The 19,725-nt window shown below is 37.4% G+C and overlaps 1 protein-coding gene across 1 annotated transcript in view; it reads left to right on the top strand.

The window, feature by feature from the left end:
• dars1 (aspartyl-tRNA synthetase 1) overlaps positions 1-19,725 on the top strand; it is a 94,865-nt gene that overhangs the window by 55,596 nt on the left and 19,544 nt on the right. Inside the window, exons 7-10 of the mRNA XM_043694024.2 lie at positions 545-647; positions 1,171-1,248; positions 4,698-4,757; positions 13,993-14,104. Of these exons, the coding sequence (XP_043549959.1) occupies positions 545-647; positions 1,171-1,248; positions 4,698-4,757; positions 13,993-14,104 (353 nt within the window). The remainder of the gene's footprint in view (positions 1-544; positions 648-1,170; positions 1,249-4,697; positions 4,758-13,992; positions 14,105-19,725) is intronic.

Raw genomic sequence — 19,725 nt, 5'->3', positions numbered from 1 at the left:
AGAATAAAGCCCAAAGGAGTTCAGATTTTGAACGTTTCAGGTGCAGTGCAGATGTGATCTTGTAATTCCGATTCAGAAATGCATAGTTGAACAAGGACACATCTGAAATTATATCAGCAAGGTAAAAACTATTGAAATCTAAACAAAACAAACCTGAGAAAGTGGTAGTCAGCATTTTGATAATACAAAAGAAAAGCTTTTTTTTTGGAAACATAACTAACTCTTCTGTGTGCATGTATTATGCCATTAGTATTTGTAAACAATGTAATAAGCTCCAACATTTTCAGAAAGCGCAGGAAATAAGATCCAGTTTTGTAAGAGCTGGTACAAGTGGAGCAATTCAATCAATGCCTTTCCACAGGTTGAGCACACCATAAATGACAGAAAGATTTGAACCATATTGTTAGATTTCTTTTGGCATGTGTTGTGCCTGATCAAAATTAACTTAAATGTTTTGCTATTGCACAGTGAGGTTATACTTAGATACATTTGTTATATGGTGTGGAATTATGGATCATAAGTACTGACTTTTTTTTTTACGTAGCATCAGTAAAGAGAGTATAGTGGACGTGGAAGGTATAGTGAGGAAGGTGGAACAAAAGATAGAGAGCTGTTCCCAACAAGATGTTGAACTCCACATCGAAAGAGTAAGTCTGTGTGTTTAAGTTGGAAAATATGCGCTGAAAGTAGAATAAAATCTAATAATTCCATTCAGCTACATATCCCTAAAAGAGTAAAATAAATTCACATTTTTGGAGCGTACCATTTCAACTTATAGTTATATCTTTGACTTTTAGCTGTGCATAAAGAGGACCTTTTGCAAGTTGGTTTCCATGAAACCCTGAATTACTACATTATATTTCTCTGCCTATTATGTTTTATACATATGAGATTTTAACTCAACTTCTGGCTAGCATGCTTCACATAAAGCCAACGTTCCCAGTTTTATTTTCTGTGCTTTCTTTTAAACCTTAGCATTGTTCAGCACTAAGTAATTTGCAATCAGCAATATTCAGTTAGAGGTTAATATACATATTTATTATGCAAAATCAGTTTCAGTAGCATTTGAGGAAACATTTTTAGATGGAAACCGTGTCCTTAAAGATATTTCTGTACTTTCTGTTATTATGTTGTTACTATCTTACTATTTATGCTGTCATTTGTTTTCAGATCTATGTTATCAGTGCAGCTGAACCACGGCTGCCTTTGCAGCTCGAGGATGCAATGCGTCCTGAAGCAGGTGATGAGGTAAATAATATAATCCAAATTTCATTGAGCATTTCAGTGCTATATTTTACTTCTTTTGCACACCCTGACTTTTGTGTAATTGTCCAAGCTTAATTATTTTTATTCCTTTCCTTATTTGGATGCTACCAGGTTAATCCCCCCCCCCCCCCCACCCCCAATGATTTCTATAAGCAGTCGATTATCACTTCCAAATATATTTGATCTCAATTAACCTGTACAGAGGGCAGATTTGATTAAACAAATGAAGGACTGATGAAGGGTTTTTGCCCCAAACGTCGATTTTCCTGCTCCTCGGATGCTGCCTCACCTGTTCTGCTTTTCCAGCACTTCTCTAATCTTGACTCTAATCGCCAGTATCTGCAGTACCCACTTTCGCCTAAATGAAGTAAACACCTATACAAATGAATCTCTAATAAATAGATGTAAAAGTGTTACTGATGTCAGATTATGGATGGACATGTTGCCATTGCTTTCTCTTGACAGATAACTGTTTACTGACTTAATTTTCAGGTGTTTTTCTATTTAATTCCATTCATACCCATGATCAGTCGATTGGTCATTAATGCCACAAGAGTTTTGTGGCACTCTTAATCATGAGTCTGGTTCTTCCTATGAATAAACTTAGGCTCAGATTTGACTTCCACTGAGCCTTTCCCTAATTGGAACTGATTCTGTTGTATTGTCTGGAAAATCTGAAATTGTGCTGACATATTGGCTCAACATCATATTGCAATTTTAGTTTTATAAGTTCAAATCTCGAAAGCATATACTTTTGCTTAGTAGACTAACAATTGATAAAGGAGAAAGTGAGGACTGCAGATGCTGGAGATCAGAGCTGAAAATGTGTTGCTGGAAAAGCGCAGCAGGTCAGGCAGCATCCTGAAGAAGGGCTTATGCCCGAAACGTCGATTCTCCTGTTCCTTGGATGCTGCCTGACCTACTGCGCTTTTCCAGCAACACATTTTCAGTTAACAATTGATAAATTCATTATAGATAATCTAAATAAGTGCAGTAAAATTTATTTGCATTATGTTTTGGTATCTGCAGCACTACTGTTTCAGATATAGTGCTGAATGGACAGAAAAAATTTGGCCATAATTTGTGTTTGAATTAAGAATGTTAGAAATTACAGAAATGTCTCTTGATGAAACCTTACATGAACAGCAAACTGCTTTTACGTGGATAATCCTTCTCTAAACATTTAGAGAGACAGCCTAGGTTTTATTTTATAATTCCATTGTATTTAAAGTATCATGTAGTTATTTCTACATGTATGAAAGACTTGATGTGTTTTGTACCCTTGTAGAAACAATGGTTACATTTCTAATAATAGTCAGTCTAAGAACCATCCACAGTATTGGCAGTGTTTACTTCAAGTAAAGTTTGATCTTGTTCCAAACGACCTGAAAGGAGAAGCATTCCATTCTGTTTTTTTTACCCATTTGCAGGAATACAACATGTCACATCTAGTACAGATCCTGAGATAGGATTGGTTGAGGTCCGCTAGTAGACCAGTGGAATAGTGGAAGTACATATATATTCTGAACCTAGTATATTAGCAATACAGAAGTGCAACTAAATTAGCAACTTAATTGGATATCTTGTGATGAAATGATTTGATTTTCTCCGTATCCCTCAACCTTTTGCAGCACAAAATCTCAACCTGAGCCCATGGATCAAATCAGCTGAATGTGTATCAGATTCCAACTCTACCTAAAATGTGAAAACTTCTTGTTGCAGCCTGTGAAAATGTGAACTATAATTCCTCCTAAATGGATCAGAGATCCTTGGTAATTTGCAAATAAATTACAATAGAAGAAAGTACTTCCCACAATATATTTCACTAAACCATGTACTTTTGTCTGTAATATAATTTTTATTTTAGAATAATATGTGTAAGGATATCAGCTTGAATGAACATTATAGCAGTTGTCTTTTTCTAACGTTTGTGTAGTCATTGAAATGTTGATTGTTTAAGCAAAAGCTGTTATTGAGCATGAATCTATGAAAGTAACTATGTGTGAGGCTTAGGGGAATTGTCGGAAACCCACAAACTAGCTCTTTTAGAAGCATTACTAAAAATTGTATGTCAGCCAATAGTTATGAATGGTTTAATCTAAATTTGCCATCCACATCCAATAAATTATGTAAAGTGATAATCACATTTGAAGGTTGCACTCTGGTGATTTAACTGCCTGTTCTTATCTAGATTAACAGTTATTTTATTAACTGTGGTTTTCTAATAGTAGATGCTTGTGAAGCAAATTAAAATATGTGGAATCCACAATTGGCCATTTGGAACAACATAAATTTCACCACTAAATTTGCTGTGAGCAAAGTCATAATAGTTTGTGACCATTATTCCTTATCGAATGAAATGTTGGTTTTTATTTTGTGAAATTTCTGTTGACGTTAAAGTGACAATTGCAGGAATACTTCAATGTAATGATGCTTCACATTGCGAATTTAATAGATGAAAATCAATTGAAGAGTCAATTGTTATATATTAATGCAAAAATATTTTGACAAGCAATGCTTAAATTGCAAATTAATAAATAATGAATTAAGTACTGCTAATCAAAATGCAATTTAAAAAATCCAAAAATTATAAATTGATGAAGGAATCAATTATTGCTAATCAAAATACAATAATTAAAAATTGATTTGTTTTTATTTTTTAAATTATTTTTGATCATATTTTGACTGTTACATAGTATAGAACATTTCTGTGTTAGGTAATAAAAATAAGCAAGAATACTGTGCATAAACAAATAAACTGTGGTTGACGTTAAGACTTCATTCTACTATCTGTGATGGCTAAGTGACATGATTTACAAAAGTCAAAAATAAAATCCTTTGGGACAACATGTCTAACGGTGCAGGTGGTTAAAGGGGGAAACTTGATCAAACTGTTAGCAGATGGTTACAGTCTTGTGAGGTCAACATTAGAAGTAGCTAAAAATAGTATATAGTTGCACTTTATGTTGGAGTTGTACATTTTTAAAAACCTATCAGTGTATTGTGTTTTTATAGTGGTAACTGCTTCCTCCACTTGTGGTTCCTCATCTGTAATTGTTAATGTTTTAACGCACCTTTAGATAACCATTTGAGTTTACTGATTGTAACAGGCTGATAACTTATTTATTTTAATGAATAAGGTTCCCATTAAAAGGTTTCCATTAGGTCAGCTTAGGTCAGCGTCTTCCATTATCACAAGCCAGTTTTTCACATTTTATTTTTAATTAGTTAGGTTGTTGAGTTAGAACAAGCACTAGGATTGGGGAGGGGAGGGAAATGAAGAAATACTCTGCAATCCTTAATCTCTGCAGTCAGGTCAGAATGTGTTTAATAGATCAATAAGTAACAAGGACAAATATTTGCAGTCAAGGTGCAATGACTATCATTATTTAACCCCTCATTCATATTCTTAATATTTGTTTCCTACTTAGGAAGGAAGGGCTACTGTCAACCAAGATACAAGACTTGATAATCGAATAATTGACCTAAGGGTAAGATAAATAATGTATGGCATTCTGACAATGTATGTTGGTTGATCTGAAGTGTTAAGTCATTCCCCTTCCAGATCTCCTAATTACATCTGTCATTTTCTTTTCTTACTTCAGATTTCCAACATCTACACTATTACTTTTGTCTAAATTGTATATGATTTAACATCCTTTGTGGTACCCAGCAGCAGTAATCGTAGATATTCTTCACTAATATATTTAATGTTGAATTTGTAATTTACCAATGTTGATTGTTTAGGCTTTTTCTTTATCACCAGCTTGAACTTCATTCTGCAACAAAATGTTCATGACCGAATTGAGCTTTTCTCACTTCTGTCACAAAATGGCATAAGTTAACAATCTTCACCCATGATAGTTATGTTGATAACTTCAATTTTTCATGCATGTGTATTTGGTTGATTTGGGTTGACTGAAGTGACTCACTTCATGCCTATTTTACCTAGTCAGTTCTTAGATTAGATTAGATTAGATTAGATTAGATTAGATTAGATTACTTACAGTGTGGAAACAGGCCCTTCGGCCCAACAAGTCCACACCGACCCGCTGAAGCGCAACCCACCCAGACCCATTCCCCAACATTTACCCCTTCACCTAACACTGCAGTCAATTTAGCCTGGCCAATTCACCTCACCTGCACATTTTTGGATTGTGGGAGGAAACCGGAGCACCCGAAGGAAACCCACGCAGACACAGGGAGAATGTGCAAACTCCAAACAGAGAGTTGCCTGAGACGGGAATTGAACCCTGGTCTCTGGCGCTGTGAGGCAGCAGTGCTAACCACTGTGCCACCGTGCCGCCCAAATCATCTAGTGTGCTTAACTGGTAACTAGTGTCCTATTACTGGTATCATTAATGAATTTTAGCAGATACTTACCTCAATAGTATGCTTATATATAAATATTCCCAAATTAGTTGACTAGTGTCATGGAAAAATAACTTGTTATTAGACCTTGTACCATGTATTTAGTACCTTAAATGGTTTAAATTTGTGTATTTAATGGCAACTATATTGAAAAGATTTCAAGTGTTTACTGTCTGGAATTTAATTTCTGTTCATTTTTTTTTCCTGTAATTCAATATAGGATCCATGGAATCAAAGCATGAACAAGCTTGTTGATTCAGTTATGTTCTTCCCAGACATTATATGTATACAATTCATATAAATCTTGAATATTTACTATGCAGTAATGAGATTGAATACAGAGACATCTCTAGGTCCATAACTTGAAATTATTCAATCAAAATTGCTCCTTTAAAAAGTAATCCAAATCAAACAGATTTAACCATTATCTAGAATTGATTCTAAGTGTAGGCACCCTCATTACATTTGAACATTTGGCTGGAACAGTCATTGAAAACCAGTAAGAAATATGTTTCATTTCTGTCAGTGAGTTTCCCTATAGTAAATTGAGCCTAAGTATTCTATTTAAAGGACTTGAGAGTGCATTTGAATCTACTTCAGTGTAGATATGTAGAGTTTCGGCATTATCTTCATATAAGGTGTTAATTTGAATTTGAATTGAATTTATTGTCACATGTACCAAGGCACGGTGAAAAGCTTTGACTTCCGAGCAATACAGGCAGATCACAGAGTTAAGTAGCATAGATAAGTAAGTAATAGATAAACAGTGGCAAAAACAAAAACACAGGTCCAGGCGAATGTTAAGCATTTATGAGTCCATTCAGTATTCTAACAATAGTAGGGTAGAAACTATTTTGAAACTGGCTGATGTGTGTGTTCAGGCTTCTGTACCTTCTCCCCAGTGGTCGAGGTTGTAGAAAAACATTGCCAGGGTGTGATGGATTTTTGAGAATGCTGGCAGCCTTTCCTTGACAGCGAGCCTGGTAGATGGATTGTATAGACGGGAGGTTGGCCTTTGTGATTGTCTGGGCCGAGTTAAACAAAGATCCCTACTTTCTGTTCAAGTGGATGCTAAAGATCAGTTGGCGTGACATAGGAACTTAGAAATTTTTCCTAATTTTTCTGGCCAACATCGAAATTAAACCAATGCTTCTAAAATGAAAACACGTTGAGCATTTCTTCACTCCATTGTACGTGGGATGTAATAGGTGCATAGATTTTGCTTGCTGAGCAACTGCTTCAGTCCAACAAGTAATTAATTGTGGGAGGAAGTTTAAGATGGTTTAGAAAGTTCATATAAGTGTTCTCTACTTGTTCTTACTCAAGAACACTGGGAATCTAATCTTAAAAAAAAAAAGGTTTTACTTTCATTTTAGGTGACATATTTAGTATTTCTCATTTTACCATCTAAAGTGAATGTGAAAAACAATACTTTTGGCTTGAAGCACAAACATGTTTGGTTACTGACAAAATTATTTGTTTAATTTTATCTATTTGGATTGCGTTATTCTGAAATTTTCTGGTATTCATTTTCTGTTGAGCAGTATTTTAAATGAATAATATTATGACATTTACTATGTAGTGAATTATTTGTAAATGGACTCTCCCAAAAATTGGATCTTCTCTAAGTCCCAAAAATCCTAGGTTAGCACAGATACAAATGGTCCGATAAAGCCATGACATTTTAAAGTTATGAGCAAACAAACAGCCAGTTCTCACAGTCTGTTAATGACTTAAAAGTATTGGACATAAAATAAGCTAGAGGGCATAGGTTTAAGGTCACGAAAAGGGTGGTGCGTGTACGGAATAAGCTGCTAGAGGAATGGTGGAGGCTGGTATAATTACAACATTTAAAAGGCATCTGGATGGGTATATGATTAGGAGGAGTTTAGAGGGATATGGGCCAAGTGCTGGCAAATGGGAATAGATTAATTTAGGATATCTCATGGATGTGTTGGACCGAAGAGTGTGTTTCGTGTTATACATCTCCATGACTCTATTAGTGCAAGGCAGCAGCAGTTCAGAAAAGCAGCTGTAACGGAGTGTTCTTTATCCAGCATGCATAGCAGCAGCTGTGTCTCCGGGAATGAATGTTTGCACAGCTATTACTGAAGGCAAAAAACTCCCAAATAGGTTTATGGTGCCTGGAATCAAGAATCCTGAAATTGTGGGTATGGACAGTGATTTGACGTGAACCCATTGAGGCAGATGTGGAATAGGGCCCCCATGGGAAAGATGGAAAGCAAGAAAGAACGTGCATTTATATAATAACTTTCACAAGTTATGGATGTCACAAAGCATCTTACAGCTGATTAATTTTCGTTGAAGTATTGTGTAGGAAAGCATAGCAATCAATTTGCAGACAAGTTCAGATGCACGACAATGAGATAATGATCGGATCATCTGTTTTAGAGATGCAAATTGAGGATATCAATACTGGAACAATCACTGGCGGAGCGGAGATCTGATTTTCTTCAAACAGCATCATGGTTTTCCCCTCCCCTCAGTACTCTCTGTTGTCCTTCTTCAATTGCTCATGCCTGACCTCTGATTCTTGCAACTTTTCATGCAATGCTAGCGTAAAATCATAAAAAAGTCTTTTCATCTACGAGGGTCCTACTCTACATTTATAAAGCAAATCAAATAACATTTGTAATGTTATGATCTGACGTGTTGTTTAATGGGAAGAAGGAGTTTCTAAGTAGGACTGTGGAGGATATTAGTCCCTGTAATTTGCCTAGAATCTCCGACGTACTCTGGCCCCACAACAGCAACTTTTCCCAGTACATCCTGCCACTGTTGTAAATATTAGGATCATGACACCCTTTTATCAGTGAAGAAAATCATAACAGTAAATGAGCTGAAATCACTTGGTATACTTGGCTTCACCTGAATGGCTGTTTATAAGCAGGCGAAGAAAGCAGGTGCTTCCCCAAATGTGAAGCATAGTTAGTATAGTCATGGTTAAAGTACTTATTGAGATAATTTGGCCTATCGTGCTTTGACAATTCTTTGCTAAACCAGCCCAAAATACAATTCTATTGCTTTGTTTCCCCTCAGCCCTCTTTTTATTTAGTTCTACATGTTTAACAGCACAGCATTTCAAAAAGGTAATGATCTCTACAACAGCAAATTATCATTGCAAAGCAGTCTGAACTCCAACATTCTGAAAACAGAAATTTATCTCAAGACTCAAATTTTAAATTGATAACCAGCTTCGTTCCGAGTCAAAGAAAATAACCTATCGCAACTCTCCTCAAATTTTCTGTAATTGTAAACATTCTAGCAAATCATGTTGGCCTTTTCTGCGCAATGGAAAACATTTCTTTCAATTAACTAGGATTTATCATAACACTGACTCTTATTTTAAAATTACTTTAACATAGTGAAATGCATTAGGGTATTTTATTAATGGTGTCAATAAAAATCAATACTAAGTCAAGGAAGATAGGATTGGATATTATGATAAGAACTTGTTGAATTGGTACATCATAAGGAGACTTTTAAAGGAGGGGTTGGAGCAACAGTGATTTTAGAAGGGGAATTTCAGAAGGTGAGCGAGGTGATCTCACAGGGAAAGGCCCGGGTGGTTTAATGGCAAGTATAAAAATTTTAAATTATGCCTTCTGCCTCTTTGATGACTCAGTGGATTGGGGGGAGGAGGATGATGGGCCATTGGAAATAGGTGCATTGTAAAATATGTGCAGTAGAGTGTTGATTGAGCTGAGTATTGCAATAGGTGAGGACTGATCAGCGTAATTGATGCTGATGATGAGAACAGAATCTGAGGGTTTCAATATGTTGTGTTATGGACCAGAGCAGACACCCTCAAAATGCTTTAAGAAGGTAGCTCAGACCCTAACATTTTTTTTAAGGCCGATGCAAAGTGATATTCCACTCAGCTTTAAACAAAACAATTTACTTAATCACTATGGATGAAACACAAACAAAAGAAAACAGAATTTAGAATAACTTATTTGAAAACCCAACTGACTCTATCAGAAATTCACAAAGCTGTTCCAGTTTCAACATTCCATAAACACACCCCTTAGCAAAAGGCAAATTTAAACTCTGGTTCTTATAGGCAGGAGAGATTTCAGAGAGAAATTGGGCAAGAAACATCTGTTGAAGAATGGAGCCTGTTTTCACTATAGCTGCATCTGTTACCAGCAGTTTTATAACTGCTTGCTAAAACTAAACCAAACTAGAAAAAACAAGAACTGGCCACTCCCCTGCCATTATTGAAAGTAGCCACAGACATATTGGTGTCTCTGCCTTTACAACACCTCTTGTTAAAGGGGCAGAATCGTCACAGTTGACTGAGGTGGAGGGGAAGGCAAGCAGTAATCTTGTGGAGGTGGAAGAAGGATTTTTTTGTGACAATTCAGTCGGCGGTCAATTTAGGTTTGATGGCAGCTGAGATTTATGTGTAATTCATCTTGAATCTGTTCAGGCAATAGAATCAGTAGTAAGGGAATGTAATTTGTAACAGAACCAAAGAAGTTAATTTTAATGTTCCCAGTATTCACCTGAAGGAAATTATAGAATCCAGATGATCTGTAATGTTGGAGAAACTGAGGACTGCAGATGCCGGATCTGTAATGTTGCACAGAATCAGTGGAGCTATCAAGATGTTTATCAGATATGGCTGAAATGGTGAAGTTTACCCATTAACTGCATGTACTGTAGCCAAAGACAGCATGTCGATGATATAATAGGGAGGTCAGTCTTGGACAGTTCTGGATTGATTATCCATTGCTGGCAATGATGCCCTTATGAGCATTGGAGTAGAATGAGAGCAAAAAATGACTTTGACATGTAGATAGAAAGTGGATGAGAGGGATAAATAAGGATGATATGTTAGTCATGCTGAAAGCAGTGGAGAAGATGAGAACGCATAATGGATCATAGTCATTATCATTAAGACAGTTGTTCATGACTTTGGTTCAAACTGCTTTTGTGCTGTTGGAGGGGTAGCAGTCTGATTGGAATATTCCAGCAGGCAAATTGCAACATGGGATAAAAGGGAGAAAAAGGGACTTTGGAGCTGGGGTCCATGGCTAGCAAGGACAGAGAGGTTGGGGTTGGATTTTTTGAAGTAGTAGGGGATTGAAATGATTTTGAAAGGAAAGTATAAAGTACCTGAAGAGAGGAAACCATTTGTAATATTAAGAAATAGGAGTAGAAGTAAGCCATTCAGACCATTGAGTTTATTTAATTAGTATAGAAGACAAATATTGACATTGGTTGATTATTTGTTTATTAGGAATGCAGGAATTAGGATGTATGGACAAGGTGAACTTGGAAAAGTCAGAGGGAAATTATTGAGAAACTAAATAGGATTGGGGGTTTTGAGTCTAGAGAGAGAGGGTTGAGTTTACCTTAATGGGTGGCAAGATGGTGAAGAAGGTTCTGTCTTATCAATAAATTAAATGAATTCTTTGCACTCGTTAAGAATGAGGTTGGAAGGTTTTTGAGTGGAAAGAGCAGTTGGATTATACCACTTACAACATCTATTACCTCTAACACTTTACTTTCTGGTCCACTATCCAACTTTCTGTCTGTGTTTTTCTTGCATCATGTAATGGAATTTTTTATATCGAGCTTTCTGTGAAAAACCTTATCAAAAGTCCATATGGTCTACAGTCCTTTTATCTAGCCAATGAAGCTCTCCTTCAGAATAGTTCTATTAAATTTGCCAGCTATATCTGGGGCACTTAATAAATCTCTCATGGTGTTCTGCATAAGTCTATTGAATAACTTTATCTCAAATTCATGAATCTAATAATTTGCCCACAACTTGCATTATGTATCACTGTCACAGTCCATGGTCACCTTGATTATCCTTCTCTTCCTTTTTGAAAGGCATTATGATGGCTAGCGTTAATTTTCTGGTTATAATTTGCATGTTTCAAGAGCCTTGTAACATTGTGGTGAGTACTTTTACACAACCTCTCCAACTTTCTTCACCAGCCAAGCACATGCACATGGCTGCTATTTCGACAACCTGTTATATTTTATTTTCAGAACCAATTCCTTAGAAATGATATCATTAACACTTCTGTATCTTTCTCTAGTGGATCTACATTACAACTTATAAATATGTTCTAATATATTTCATCCTCCACAAATAGACTGCCTGTCTCCTCACTGAGTAGTTCTGCTACTGTTTAGTAATTCATTAACTTTTAAATATCCAAAAATGTCCTTATTCTATTTTATAATTGCTTTTGACCATTGTCATCAACACACTACAATATTACTATTTACGGTTTTCTTTAGTGTTGATTACCCTGGTTTTACAGTGAAATTATAGGTTTTCATTAACTCAATGACAATTGGGGTTAGTGTGGTTACAAATGTAAGTAATGCATATTAACCCTATTTATCAATGATTAGACATGTGAGTCTTTCATATTTATACCACTATATAACTATATTATGTTTTATGCCATTTATACTTTTTATTTAGACACCTTTCACTAAATCATGTAACTGTAAGACAAAAATCTGTCAAATATTTTGGCACGTTGCGAATGCACTGAGTGCAGCCAAGTTTGTTCTGTCTGAATATAGGAAAAGAAACTATGACTGACTCAAACTGTTTTGCTGTCACAAACTGAACTACTAGGCACTGAGAGAAAAATAAAATTATCTAGCTAACGCAGTGATGTTTAACCTTCTTGCACAAGGAGCCCGTTTCAGTTTCTTTTCCTGACTTTTGCCAATTTTGGACAGATGAGATACAGCACAACATTGAACATGAATCTAAATATCAAAGTAACAAGTTGATCACTTTTAAATATGAGTAAATAATAAACAACACCATTTAAAAGTGCCGAGCAGCAAAACCTACCAATAAGATCTTCCTTGTCTATTCTCTCAAGAAACAGAGCTGGAGAGAGAAACAAACTAGGCTCCAACCCTTGATTAACAAGGCAGGAGCAGGAGGATAAGGGCCAAAATATGGTGTAACCAAACTCTTGCAATGTGCATCCCAGGCCGACTTCAACTGGATTCATACAAACATGGGGGTCAGAAGCAGGTTGTCTTTCAGTCTGGGATTTCTTCTTATCCTGACCCACTGTGTGACTAGACGTTTGTAGAAGAAAGATGAGTAGGGAAAGGGGTGTGTGTATGTTTTCCCTGGAGCATTGGAGGCTGAGGGGGGCCCCATAGAGATTTATAAAATCATGAGGGGCATGGATAGGGTAAATAGACAAGGTCTTTCCCCTGGGGTGGGGGAGTCCAGAACTAAAGGGCATAGGTTTAGAATGAGAGGGGAAAGATATAAAAGAGACCTAAGGGGCAACTTCTTCCACACAGAGAGTGTGTGGAATGGGCTGCCAGAGGAAGTGATGGAGGCTAGTACAATTGCAACATTTAAAAGGCATTTGGATGGGTATACGAATAGAAAGGATTTGGAGGGATATGGGTCAGATGCTGGCAAGTGGGACTAGATTGGGTTGGGATATCTGGTCGGCATGGACGAGTTGGACCGAAGGGTCTGTTTCCGTGCTATACATCTCTGACTCAGTGACTCTGTGCCTTCCAGGCTCTGTCATTTTGATACCCCCATCGTATTATAGAGTGTCATCCCCTGCAAAAACAGGCTAAAGCATTCTAAGTGCAGAGAAAGAATGAAACTTTTGTGAAAGCCAGCCACCTTCACAATTCTCGCTGCTCCTTCAGTTACAAATTTGTTCTGTCCCTCAATTGTTGCTAAGAGGTGGAAGAAAAAAAGTCTGTCATTGGAAGAGCAGCTCCTTGCAGATCTGTAGCTTCCACCTAACTGTACTTTCAGCAGAGAGTCCACAGGTTGTATTAATGTCATTGTGGACAAGATTCTCACCCGTATACAATACATTTGATAACCTTAATCTAACCCCTTGGTTAGGGATCGTTTTTGCTTCTGAATGTGATGGAAGACATAGAAATGTTCAAACAAATTAAATCATCAAGTTTGCATAACTCTATTGACATTAACTTGTTCATATTACAACTGCAGTTGGAGCTAAGGGTTTTAATTTTTTTAATGTAGTTTAATGGATTCTGCATTTCCTACATGGACAGAAACTGTTAGATTAGCTACTTTTGTTTTCAAAAATATACTCCACCCAGTTTTGAAGATCCCATCAGATGGTAATCTTACAGACAAGTTATTACACTCGTTAACGTTGCAAAACTTCCAATAAAATATTTATTGTGGTTATGTGAGAGCCAATGGAAAATTAACTTGTATATGAAAATAAATGTTTATATTACTAATCATAGGATTTACTTTTAAAATCTGCAGCAACTATTACATTCAGTAGCCATACAGCAAATTTAGTTAATTTATTGACTGTATTGCAGACGATGACAAGTCAATCTATCTTTCGATTGCAAGCTGGTGTATGCCAACTGTTCCGGGAAACACTAATCAAAAAGGAATTTGTTGAAGTCCAGACTCCCAAAATTATCTCAGGTACGTGGACATTTCATTTCTTTTTGATCTGGTCAGAACTGTCTCAGCAGCATGTGCTATATAGTGCAAAATCTAAAATTTGCTATATCATATAAATAGTAATTGGAGATATCATATACATACATTGTCATAATGTATAGATAAAGCAAGTGCTTTTTATGGAAGGATTGACAGAGGTTTGGAGCATAATCGAGCTGAAAAATGTGTTGCTGGAAAAGCGCAGCAGGTCAGGCAGCATCAAAGGAGCAGGAGAATCGACGTTTCGGGCATAAGCCCTTCTTCAGGAAGTTTGGAGCATAATCCCAAGATACAAGTAAATATCCTCGAGTTCTATAATAATGTCAGACTTCCTGAGCCCATACGTTACCATATTTAATATGCTTAGCTCCCCTTATGCATGCATTAATCTGTGGCAGTCTCTGTCTCCTAAGGTAGCGGAATGCTTTCTGCTGGTTGCATCACCTGGTATGGCTTAGAAGCCTGTCTGTCAACTTTACAGGTGCTACCAGATTTGTCACAGAGGTAGACAGTGGACAGAGACTGACATGGTTTGTTGGTCTCTCTTTGGGCCTTTTCTTGGACAGCTGAACATTTCTACTCCCCTCTTCCAATGACTTCCAAACAGTCAGTCATCCAAGGTTAGAGCATCATTACCCTTTTCTGAAGAAAGGTCACTGTTTTTGTTTTTGTTATACCTGTCAGCAATTGTCTCCCATTGTCAGTGTTAATATTCACCACCTCCATATTCAATTGAAGGTGTCCTTGTAGAAGAAATGGGGACACACAGTTCGTGATGTCATGGCTAATTCACTATGCAGAAGGTCATAGAAATATAGGGGATAGAAGCAGGAGGAGGCCATTAAGCCCTTTAAGCCTGCTTTCATCATGATCTTGGCTAATCATCCAATGACCTGCTGTGCTTTTCCAGCACCACTCTAATCTAGACTCTGGTTTCCAGCATCTGCAGTCCTTGTTTTTACCATGCAACTCAATAGCCTAATCCTGCTTTCTCTACATAAGCTTTGATCCCATTTGCCCCAAGTGCTATATCTAGCCACCTCTTGAATATATTTAATATTTTAGCATCAACTACATCCTGTGGTAATGAATTCCACGGGCTTACCACTCTTTGGGTGAAGAAATGTCTCTTTATCTCTGTCCTAAATGGTCCACCATGAATCCTCAGACTGTGACCCCTGATTCTGGGTGTCCCTACCATTAGGAACATCCTCCCTGCATCTACCCTGTCTAGAACTTTTAGAATTTTATAAGTCTATGAGAATTCCCCCGTCATTCATCTGAACTCTAGCAAAAACAATTCTGACCCAATCAATCCTTCCTCATACATCAGTCCTGTCATCTTTGAGTATATAGCTGTCATCCATCCAGATATTGGCCAGTTCAGATATCATTGGCTAAATAGTAGTTGGATACTAATGGAATTAGCATGTCCAGATCCTCTGAATTGGGGTTCTTGTCTTGGCAAGGTGGTTGGTAAATTGAGGTGACATTGCATCAACAATTGGAGTTTTGCCCATGGCAAACAAGTCAATAGTTTTGCTAAGCTCCTGTACTGAGAGTTCCATGTTCAAGTCTGTCATGACAGGCAGGCTTTCTGTGGTGTCTAGAGCTTCCCAGTGAGGTGCAAAGAAGGAATCTGCCATCCACATGGTACTTGATAGGCCAAAAATCAACATAGCATATTTGCGAGAGATCAGGCTTGCCAAAAGTGTGACACTGAAAAAAAATCATATCAGTAGCAGAGTCTCCAGTTCTAAAACCACACTGAGATTCAGAATAAGATTGTTCAATTCTACAGTCTGGCAAGAGCAACATGGTTAAATAATTTTTCCATAATGCTTAACAGGGAAGTGCAATGATAGGTGATGCAGTTGCTACAGTTACCTTTATTGTTGTACCATAACAAATAAGAACAGATGCCATTAAATATGCTGTGCCATTCAATGAAATCTTGCTGATCCACTTTACTAACTTTTTCCTATACTTTATTTCCCTGAATTGATTAAAAATCTGCCTATTCAGTCTTGAATGTACTTAGTGATCCAGCCTCAGTTCAAAGAGTCACTACCCCTTATTCTGAGATTATGCTGTCTGGTCTCAGACTATCTCCTCCACGTGGATAGGCCCTTTCCATATCTACCATGTCATGTCCCCTAAAAAGTTTTCCATGTTTCAAGAAAGTTGCCTTTCATTCTGCTACATTCCAGTGAGTACGGGCCCAATCTACTCAATCTCTCCTCATAAGGCAGTCTCTCCAAAAGTGGTCTCAGCCTAGTGAACCCTCTCTGGGCTGCCTCCAATGCCTTAGATAAAGAGCACAAAACTGTTCACAGTTTTCCAGCTGTAGTCTGACTAGTATATAGTTTATAGACTTATATAGTTTCAATAAAACCTCCCTATGTTTATGTTCCATTCACTTTGAAATGAAGACAAACTTTTCATTTGCCTTCCCTATTACCCACTGACTTGGTTGCAGCTTTTTGTGATTCATGAACAAAGACTCCAAAATCCTTCTGTTAGGCAGCTTTTGGCACTCTCTCTCCATTTAAAAAATATTCAACTCCTCTATGCTTCCTGCCAAAGTGTATAACCTCACATTTTCCCCCATTATATTCTATGTGCCAAGTTTTTGCCCACATGCTTAACCTTTCTGCATCCCTTCATAAAATGTTGTGGCATTCTTCTAGTTACTTCTTGAAAGTGTCCCCTTCTCCCAACTCTGTCTTGTATTAGCAAGTTTTGAGAAGATTTGTAGCTCAGGTTGAGGTTCTGGATGTAGGTTTGCTCGCTGAGCTGGAAAGTTCATTTCCAGATGTTTTGTCACCCTACTAGGTAACATCTTCAGTGGGCCTCAGGCGAAGCACTGCTGATAATTTCTGCTTTCTATTTATATGTTTGGGTTTCTTTGGGTTGCTGATGTCATTTCCTGTGGTGAAGGCACTTCCTGTTATTTTTCTCAAGGGATGGTAGATGGGGTCTAACTTGATGTGTTTGTTGATAGAGTTCCGGTTGGAATGCCATGTTTCTAGGAATCCTCATGCGTGTCTTTGTTTGGCTTGTCCTAGGATGGATGTGTTGACCCAGTCAAAGTGGTGCCCTTCCTCATCCATATGTAAGGATACTAGTGAGAGAGGGTCATGTATTTTTGCGGCTAGTTGGTGTTCATGTATCCTGGTGGCTAGTTTTCTGCCTGTTTGTCCAATGTCATGTTTGTTACAGCCCTTGCATGGTATTTTGTAAATGACATTAGTTTTGCTTGTTGTCTGTATAGGGTCTTTCAAGTTCATTAGCTGCTGTTTTAGTGTCCCACATCACCACAGGAGATGACATCACCAACCCAAACATATAAATAGAAAGCAGGAATTATCAGCAGTGCTTCGCCTGAGGCCCACTGAAGATGTTATCTATGAAACATCAGGAAATGAACCTTCCAGCTCAGCGAGCAAACTTACATTCTGTGTTCTATTAATTAGCTGAATCTTTATTGATGCTAACACAGGTCCTTCTGTCATAATGCACGTCTCATCAATGTGAATCTGTTGTAACATGATTGTCGAATTGGGGACACTTTCTACAGTGCAAACTTGTAAAATGTATGATGGCTGTAACACAGTTACAGTTCCAACACTTTAAGCACTGTTTCTAAAGCACGATTTTTCTACAACATGAGGTTGCAGAAGAACCCAGCCATCATGTTCTAAAAGAACAGATTTTATGCAATCTTCAATACCATGGGCTCTATTAAGATTAGATGTAATGTATGGTACCTTATCAAATGCCTTCTGAAAATCCAAATACATTCTCCCCACTCTTTCCCCTTTATCTATTCTGTTTGTTACCTCCTCAAAGAGTTATGCATGATTTTCCCTTCATGAAACCATGCTTACTCTGCTTGGTAATATTACAGATTTCTAAATGCTCTGCTATTACATCCTTTATAATAGACTGCAATATTTTCCCAAAAACTAGATGAAGCTAAACTTAGATGGCCTAAATTCACCTTTTTTTTGTCATCTTCCTTTTAAATAAGTATGTTGGCATTTTTCCAATCCTCCAGGACCTCCAAGAATTCCTAGAAGATTACTACCAGAGCATCCATGTCTCAGTAGCTACTTTCTTTAATATTCTAGCTTGCTTCTAATCAGGTCGAGGGGACTTGAGTCTTTAACCCTATTAATTTCTCTTGTAATAGCTATTCTATTTATTTCCTCTGCTCCTTTTGCCCCTTGAATGTTTAGTAATTTTGGAATGCTGTTATTGTTTTGTGCTTGGAGACTGATGCGAAGTATTTATTCAACTTCTCTACCATTTCCTGGATTCCCTGTTATTATTTCCCCAGCCTCATTCTCAAGGGGCCAATGATCACTTTCTGCTCTCTTCCTTTTCATACATTTAAAGAAACTCTTGCTGTCTGTCTTGAAATTACTTGCAAGTTAACCCTCAAAGTTTATTTTTTCCTCTTTATATTTCTTTGTTCTCTTTTGTTGGCTTTTAGATCTTTCCCAATCCTCTGGCTTACCACCAATCTTTGCTACATTGTGTATTTTTAAATCTGATACAATGCTTAACTTTCCTGGTTAACTATGATTGGCTTGTCAACTTCCTAGACTGCTTCCTCCTCACTGGAATGGAATCCTACAGCTGTTTCAATCTGTTGCAGCTCTTACCAAACTATTCCAGTACATTTACAACACTGGTATCTGGACAATGTGGAAAATTGCCTACATATGTCCTGCACACAAGAAGTATACCAAATTCAACTCACCCAACTACCAGTAAGTTGATGGAAGGGAATATAAACAGTGCTATCAAGCAGCACTTGCTTAGTAAAAACCTGCTCACTGACACTCAGTTTGGGTTCTGACAGGGCTACTCAGCTCCTGACCACATTACATTACAAACAAGGACTAAAGAGCTGCACTCTGTAGTGACCATCTTTGGTATCAATCCACACTTCACTGGACTTGGCGGCAAGACGCCCTAGCAAAATGAAATTAATGGAAATCAGGGATAACTCTTTTGGTTGATGTCACACCTAGCATGATGGTTGTAGTTGTTGGAGGTCAGTCAGAGATGAGGAAGAATTTCTTCTCTGAGGGTACTGAATCTGTGAAATTCTCTGTAGAGAGCTGTTGAAGTTGAGTCATTAAGTATAATCAAAGCTGAGATAGACGTTTAATCTGTAAGAAAAATAAGGATTATGGGGAAAGGGCAGAAATGTGGATTTAATGAATATCAGATCAGCCATGATCTAACTAAAAGATGAAAGAGACTCAATGGGCTGAATGGCCTACTTCTCCATTTTTTTTGGATGTCAGACCTCTGAACTCCTAAACATCTTCACAAGAGTTCCTCAAGGGTGTATCCTTGACACCAGTCACCATGCGCGCATACTTGGGAGAGGCTGTGAAGTGCATAGCCATGCAACTTGGTGGGAACGTTGCTAATAAGTATAATTCATGCCACATAAGTTGTAGGCAAAGTGCAAATCTAACCATCACCCCTTAGTATTATTATCACTGAACCTCCTACTACCAACATCCAGACAGTTGCCATTGACCAGAAAGTAAACTGGACTAACCAAATAAATGCTGTGGCTA

This window comes from Chiloscyllium plagiosum, unplaced genomic scaffold (assembly GCF_037043375.1).
Source record: "Chiloscyllium plagiosum isolate Xiang-an unplaced genomic scaffold, Cpla_swu_hap1 HiC_scaffold_7, whole genome shotgun sequence".
Lineage (NCBI taxonomy): Eukaryota > Metazoa > Chordata > Chondrichthyes > Orectolobiformes > Hemiscylliidae > Chiloscyllium > Chiloscyllium plagiosum.
The sequence above is the reverse complement of the archived record's forward strand: the minus strand, read 5'-3'. Positions and strand labels throughout refer to the sequence as shown.